At 29.2% G+C, this 7,504-nt stretch overlaps 1 protein-coding gene across 6 annotated transcripts; it reads right to left on the bottom strand.

Annotated features, from left to right (window-relative positions):
• Positions 1 to 1,445: 1,445 nt before the first annotated feature.
• Positions 1,446 to 5,955, bottom strand: LOC101492188 (ribonuclease TUDOR 1-like). 6 transcript variants are annotated; one of them, XR_012161851.1, is made up of 9 exons: positions 5,655 to 5,954; positions 5,366 to 5,459; positions 5,075 to 5,142; positions 4,754 to 4,828; positions 4,533 to 4,646; positions 4,323 to 4,427; positions 3,419 to 3,501; positions 2,769 to 3,293; positions 1,446 to 1,908 (listed from the first exon to the last, which is right to left on the bottom strand). XR_012161851.1 is itself a non-coding variant. In XM_027330887.2 (8 exons), exons 4-8 carry the CDS (start codon positions 4,775 to 4,777, stop codon positions 2,959 to 2,961), a joined length of 342 nt encoding a protein of 113 aa, XP_027186688.1. In that variant the 5' UTR covers positions 4,778 to 4,828; positions 5,075 to 5,142; positions 5,366 to 5,459; positions 5,655 to 5,955; the 3' UTR covers positions 2,599 to 2,958. The 6 variants fall into 6 exon arrangements, 3 of the variants coding, with proteins under 3 accessions (XP_027186688.1, XP_073221032.1, XP_073221031.1); XR_190469.4 differs by lacking the exon at positions 1,446 to 1,908 and having other exon boundaries at positions 2,599 to 2,974; positions 3,216 to 3,293; XR_012161852.1 differs by lacking the exon at positions 1,446 to 1,908 and having other exon boundaries at positions 2,599 to 2,974; positions 3,097 to 3,293.
• Positions 5,956 to 7,504: the final 1,549 nt, after the last annotated feature.

Raw genomic sequence — 7,504 nt, forward strand, 5'->3', positions numbered from 1 at the left:
TTCTTCTAAAAGATTTCTATATATATTCTCTTAATCAATACCTTTAGAGTACTTATTGTTATTATTTTCTTATATTTAAGTTATGTTTGTAGTTTGTCTAATAAATCTACCTAAATTGATTTAAAAAAAAACAATACGTAGATAAAATGATTTTTATATGTACATATGAAGATATTGTAATATTTAAGCCATGTTTTACTCTTAACGTGAAGATATTAAAATTGGAATATTGTACTTGATTTATTTATAAAGATTGCATTTAGTAATAATTGATCGGTCGTTGTGTCTGTAACATGTGTACAATTAAGTTTAAACTATATAAACTATTCAAAATTAAAAGCAAAAACTCTTAGATATAATTATTGAATTTATTCTTATTTTTAAAATTTTATTCTCTTTAGATTAATGGCTTCGGAATTTGATGTTACAATTTTTGATATAAAATTTACTTTTTATTGTTTACACTACTAGCCCCAGAGAATATTTAATTCATAAAAAATTGTGTCATAATAAATGACTTTTTTGTAATAAAAAAATTGTCTTTAATCAAAAAAAAAAATTCAATTATTATGTAATATACGAAAGTAGAAGTGTGCGATCAAGTTCCAAGTTGATATAGGAGGAAGTAATATTGCTAAAATTCTTAATTTCAGACCAATTGTCGAATTTTTTATTTGAATTTGTTTTATTCTTTTCTAATAGATTATTCATCTGAAATGTGTATATATTAACCATGCTAGACCTCTTTGCATTTATATTAACTATGCATTACTAAGCATTACTAATGTTACAACATGTACATGCATGTCGTAATGGTTAGGGATAGCAACGGGGCGGGATGAGGATGGTTTTAAGCATTAACAATCCCGCACCCTTTCAATACCGCCTCTGCACCCGCATCTGTCGGAGGTGACTTTTTAACATCTAACGGGAACGGTTTTCGTGCCCCACATCCATCCTCACTCTAAAAATTGGAATTTTTTTATTCATAGCATAAAAAATAATAATTTGACTAAATAGTAACATGCAACATAAGTTCTAAAATTACAATAATCAAAATAATAAAATCACAATATCTCCAAATTTATTTAAGTTTGCTACAAGTCACAATATTTTGATCAACAAAAGTTCAATTCGAACAAAAGTTCTAAATATTCAAAGTTTAAACGAACTAATCATCAAAACAATAAAAAGTTTCAAATCATCAAAACAAAAAGGTTCTAAATAAGCATTTTTCTAATGATCATCTTCATCTTCAAGGCGGGAATTGGAAAGTGAAGTAACACCACTGATCAACAATTCACCTATATTAAAAAATAAAAGTTAAATATTTATATTTAACATGACAAATTTAAATCAAACAATGTAGATAATAGAATACCTTCATCGTCAGACTCTATTTCATTGAGTAAAATAACATTTACATTATCCACTTTAGAATTTGAATCACCTATCAATATCAACATAGTACAATATAAACAACAATAATTTAAGATATACAAAATTATTAGCTATTTCAAATATATTCAAATTTAAATGAATATTTTAATACAAATATCAGTCTTCTTAGCACTCCATAACCAACTTCTAGCACACATCAAGGCCTCTAAAGTAGTCCAATGAAGTCGGCTTCGATGAGGGCTTAAGATATGTCCGTCGATACTGAATGCAGATTCAGAAGCTACAGTAGAAACATGAATTGCCAATACATCCTTTGCAATGGTTTGAAGTGTAGAATACTTAACACCATTCAACTTCATTTGGTGTTTGCACAGTTTCATTTGGTGTAGAAACATTAACTAACGGATTACAACTTTTATTTATAGTTGGTTGATGTGAACTTTCTTCTGAAGTAAGTTGACATGGTAGTGGTTGAGATGACGTGCCTTCAATTTCCATTTATATATTCTGTAAAGTTACACATAAAAATAAATTAAATTCATAAATAAGTTATACACTCACACACACATATATTTCTTAAAAAATTAAACTATTATATTTTTACATCAGTTTTAGATAAACAATACTATTATATGCTGCTTAAAAAATTACTATTATATTTTTTCCTTCTTATGTTTTGGAGTACAGTACTAGAAATCTGCATTTTTCCTGCGGATTTAAGCAAAAATTCCGCTGGAACACATGTTACTTGCGGAAATACCTGGAGATAAATCCGCAGGACATGTAAATATAATCCGCAGCAATCATTAAGCAAACTTTAGGCATTTTCTTACGCTCTTTCATGCAGAAATATCTGCAGAACTGTTCCTACAAATATGTCTCGCATGACAATCTGCAGGTATATCCACATGAAATACAATACATTTCCTATGAAAATCCGCAGGTAATTTCGTATCAAATTTATTTTAAAAAAAAATCCACATGCTTAACAGACCACAGTAAACGAGTTTGTTTGATTTTTTTATTTATTTGAAAATTTCAACTAAAAATATACGAAAATATTATTATAAATATATTTTTTAAATATTTAATATTAGTCTTTAATTGAAATACTATTGCAATACTCCAAAACAAAATTTATATCATGTTTTCAAATCAAAACTAAATATCAATTAACGCATTATCCTACTATTGTGATAACTTTAAACAAAATTTATATCATGTTCACTTATTATAACTAAGTATTAATTAAAACATGATCCAAAAAATATTAAGTATAATCAAGTACATGATACAACCAAAATATTAACAAATGTTTTTGCAACGATTCATTCAGAGCATGAACTTGATTTCTCAAAGAAATTAACCTCTGAATCAGAAGGCATTGATGGTTGATTTGGATTCAATGTTTTGGATATAGATCCAAGACCAAATATTCTCCCTTTCTTTCTCCCAACTACATCAACCCATTTATCAATATCAGATGGCATATCTTTGGTTGGTTGACTATCAGCTTCGTCCTCTCCCGAAACAAAAGTTGAAGCTTCAGACGATAACTCAATCTAAATTTCTCCTGCAAGAAAATAGAAAATTTGAGGCATAAATGTTTTCATATAATCAGAATTATTAACTAATTGTTGGAACACCCATAATACATAATCCTTAAAATAATAATTAAGAGGACGAGCTTAGTACGATGAGTACGAAAATAAAAGTCACTAAATGTTGAGTCTTCTCCTTTTGTCTCCTTCTGTAAAAAAAAGTATATCTTAATTTTGTTAATATTTAAATATAAAGTACAAAAGTAACATTACCATTCTTTTTTATTCCAGAATACAACTACAAAAGTATATCTTAATTTCATGGTTGGTATTTTCTAGGTCAAACAAAGCCTGCAACAACAAATTTCAAACAAATCATTATATAAATATACACACACATATATATACTTTTATTGTAATTGAAACTAATCAGCAACCACAACAAGAACAATAGTGTGTAAAATTCAATATATAACCTATGCAACTTTTTCCTCAAATTCGGTTGGCTCAGCACCCTTGTCTTTACTGATTTTCTTCCTTGAAGTGTACATCTTTGCAACTGTTGGCAAAGAAGAAAATTAAGCAACAGATTTAGTATATGTCTGATAAACTTTCCATTTGCAAACATTCAACAACAAGCAAAACATAACCAGCAAATTCATAAAAAAACTAGGGGTGTCCGTATGCAAAAAAAATACCAAAAAACCACACAACCAATTTTTTTGGATAACTATTTATTTCCTTAAGAAAAAAAAACCACTCGGATGGCTTGTACTCTGGACTCTTTTCTTACAACCGAACCAATCAATCAACAAACAAGTTTATCACATAACATTTACCATCATATTAACCAACAAACTTTCCAAATTAAAGGGCATTCCATCGTAAGATTGTAAACTATTAACAGCATTGTCAACATAAAAACTGATACAACAAATTCACAATTTATACTTCTTAACAAAATCATTTACTGATTCTTAAAATTTAAACATAAATCATAAAGTTCAATGACAGACTAATCCCATTTGAACCACATACCATGAAAACAAACACATACACTAAGCTCTGAATAATAACACTACACTTCTACAGTTCTGATACCATTCCAGAATCACGATGTCTAATAAAGCAAGAATTCATTCTGTATTTAACCATCAACTTCAAGAAAAGAACAGTAGAAAATACTTGAAATTGTTATCATCAACATGGATGCCAAACACAAAGCACATCAGTTTCAAGTAAACAAAGTTGCAATAACATCAAGGAATGAACATTTGGTTTTCAATCGTTGCAGCAAAAGGAGCACCTTAATTACAACAACAACAACAACAACAAACATTGAAAATTTCTTCTATGATAGAGAGGAAAAGCCAGACTAACCTTGCTCCAACGACCAAGACCTTCTTGTTTAGCTTGCTCTTCTAACCGTAACAATTCTGCCAGGAATGGACTCACTTCTCCTTTCTGCTGCCCCTGCTCTCTAACCTGCATGAACAAGTCCACAATCAACAAAAATTGCAATTCAGAAATGGGAAAAATAATTCAAATGTGGTCACATGCACATCTAGACATAAATCACACGGTATTAACCTTTGCCCGTCCTTGAGATACAACCAGCATTGCAACATTTTTATCGCCAAGAAAAACCGTTCCAAACTCACGATTGATGGATGGCACGGTGTAATCAATTCTGAAAGTAATTTCCTGTTCCAATAACATATCATATCAGGAACATTTCACGCTTCATGAATCATAACAAAATACCAGATCACTCAATCAAATCAGAGTAGCAAGCAACTCTATTTTCGCACCTTCCCTATCAAGAGCTTCCTCATAAACTCTCTGCTTTCCCACGCAAATGGCTCATCCACACCACCTCTACGTGCCTGGTAAAATTTCCAAAACACACAACAATGTAAAATTAAAACAGTTAAATTACTATTAAATAAAAAAAATATCATCAAAATTTCCAAAACACACAACAATGTACAATTAAAACAGATAAATTCTTATTAAATTGAAAGGAGAAAATAATTCATCACAGTTTAAAATTCTTCCTTCAAAACACTGTTCAAACCCGATAACCTCAACAAACAAACAATAACCAAAACCTTTAAAATAAGAAAAATTACCAATCTAGGAGCAATCAGAGACGATAAAGTGATGGAATTTTCAGGAAGAACACCAGGCTTGGCATTGGCTGCAACAATTATTAGTAATGAAAAAAGTTATTCAATAATCAGTAACTGAAAGAAATTATGCTAAACTTCATGAAATCCGCTGAAGCATATGTATACTATTCTCATCTAATTCATTGCCTCAACTTTTCCAGAACCATGAATACCATATGTTAAATTAGCAATGGAAATAATAATTGATTGTGACATTTGAATCAGCTTAGACACAAGCTTAATTGAAAATACCTCTATACAAGGAGCAATGGCGACAATGTCGGAACTCTCTGCCTCCTCTAACTTGAGAATAGAATCCAATCTCAGAAAAACACAGTATCTGCAACTAAAGCAATTTGAAAATTGAAAATGTTCAAAGAAACAACTCATAGAAACGCCAAATCAGAAGAAAAACCCTAAATCAGAAGAAAATCAAAACATTTAACTCACTGTAGTTCACGAAAATGAATAATGAAACCAGAATAATGAAAAACAGCGGGAAACAAGACTGAAATAAAACAAAGTGGCGCGCAACACTTACGATCGCAATGAGATTACGAAGGCGACGAGGTTACGACTGCAATGAGATACAACGACAGCGAAGTTGAGATGCAACCTAAGGAGGTTTAGATTCGATGGTGGCGATGGCGGCGAGGTATGACGGTGGTGGTTATAGTTGAGATGTGGCGGCGAGGTGTGACGATGGTGACTATAGTTGAGATGCGACGCGAGGTGTGAAGGTTGAAACAGGTTGAGGCACAAAAGAACTGTCAGGTTTCGGTGAGGTTTTTGAAATAGGTTCTGAAATGCATTTGATTGCCAGTGCCACCGTCAATTTCATGAGGTTTTTAGTTAGGTTACTTAACAATTTTTTTCTTCTAAAAATTGAACAATTTTATTAAGTATACAGAATTTTACTTTAATTTTTTAAGAATAATTATAATAATTTTATTTTTTAGAATATTAAATTTAAAGATATATGTTGATATTTTCAAACTAAATCATATAGTTGAATGAGTTTCTAATAAATTTGATTATATTTTAAATTTAATATTATTAAATATTTAAGTTTTATTATTTGAGTTTAGTTTAAAATAGTTTTTTTTATCATAATTTTAATTATGAAAAAAATTTATTTAATTATCGAAATCAAAACTAAATAGATAAGTTTATCAAAACTTTTAATTTAATAAATTTAATAATTATTATAATTAGAAAACATAATTGATCGAAATATTTATAATAATATTGATTGTACTTTAGAATTTCTCTAACTTTTTAATAAGATTTGAAAAAAAGTAAACTTTCACAAATTATGGGTACATTTCAATTAAGGGATTTGGATAGCTAAATTTATATTTTGAAGATATGAAAAACGTTCGCAATGATTTCAGAACACAAATATATTACTAATAATTTCAATCGAATAATGAATCAACCAAATCACTAAATCCTAAAACAATATAATTTTGTGATATCATACCTTATTGAGTTGATGATGATTGTTAACAGGCCGAATAAGGAGGTATTGGTGGCTCAGTTTGCAACTACGTGAACGGAGGAGGGCAGTGGAGGCCTTGGTGGTGGCTATTTGCGATGAAAAGAGAAAGAGAAAGGAGAAGAAGAGAGGGCGGTGGTTGATGACGGAAGCCGCTACTGAGAAAATAGAATAAATGGAGTGTAGTGCCATTTTTTTAGAGCAGTGGCTATAATTTCAACCACTAAAAATATTTTTCCTTTGTGGTTCACATATTTGAATTTAGGTGATTTTCATTGTTAAAATGATAATTTCAACATAGACATTTATTTGAATTTTTATATTTTAAGATAAAATAATAGTATTACTAAGAGATATATTTAGATAATAATAATAATAATAATAATAATAATAATAATAATAATAATAATGATAATAATAATAATAATAAGCCTTAATTGCAGTTTTGGTCCCCCTATTTTAGTTGAATCGTAAAAGTAGTCCCCCCATTTTGTTTCTCTCCAGTTTTGGTCCTCAAACAGAATTTTGATCCAAAATTTGATGAAAATTTTGATCCAAATTTTGATCTTGAGGCATGATGTGATTTAAATAAATGCAAAAAAAAAAATGAAATTTCATGAAGTTTTGTACCAAAATTATGTTTGGGGGACCAAAACTGGGGAGAAACAAAATGGGAGGATTACTTTCGCGATTCAACTAAAATAGGAGGACCAAAACTGCAATTAAGCCTAATAATAATAATAATAATAATAATAATAATAAATATACATAGTAAATTAAAAATAATTTATATTTAAAGACAAATTTATTTATTTTAAATAGTATTTATAATTAAAAACAAAAATAATGTATAAACAATAATTAAGACTACACTAAATATGTCAATAAGTACT

The sequence above is a fragment of the Cicer arietinum genome, chromosome 2 (assembly GCF_000331145.2).
Source record: "Cicer arietinum cultivar CDC Frontier isolate Library 1 chromosome 2, Cicar.CDCFrontier_v2.0, whole genome shotgun sequence".
NCBI lineage: Eukaryota > Viridiplantae > Streptophyta > Magnoliopsida > Fabales > Fabaceae > Cicer > Cicer arietinum.

What these genes read in the sequence shown, in the direction of transcription:
- LOC101492188 (XM_027330887.2), bottom strand. Translation starts at nt 4,777, where the DNA reads ATGAGGAAGCTCTTGATAGGGAAG. An exon ending in GGAAGCTCTTGATAGGGAAG is followed by an intron (nt 4,647 to 4,753) that starts GTGCGAAAATAG and finishes TTATTGGAACAG; the next exon opens with GAAATTACTTTCAGAATTGA. An exon ending in GTCTTGGTCGTTGGAGCAAG is followed by an intron (nt 3,502 to 4,322) that starts GTTAGTCTGGCT and finishes CTTTGCCAACAG; the next exon opens with TTGCAAAGATGTACACTTCA.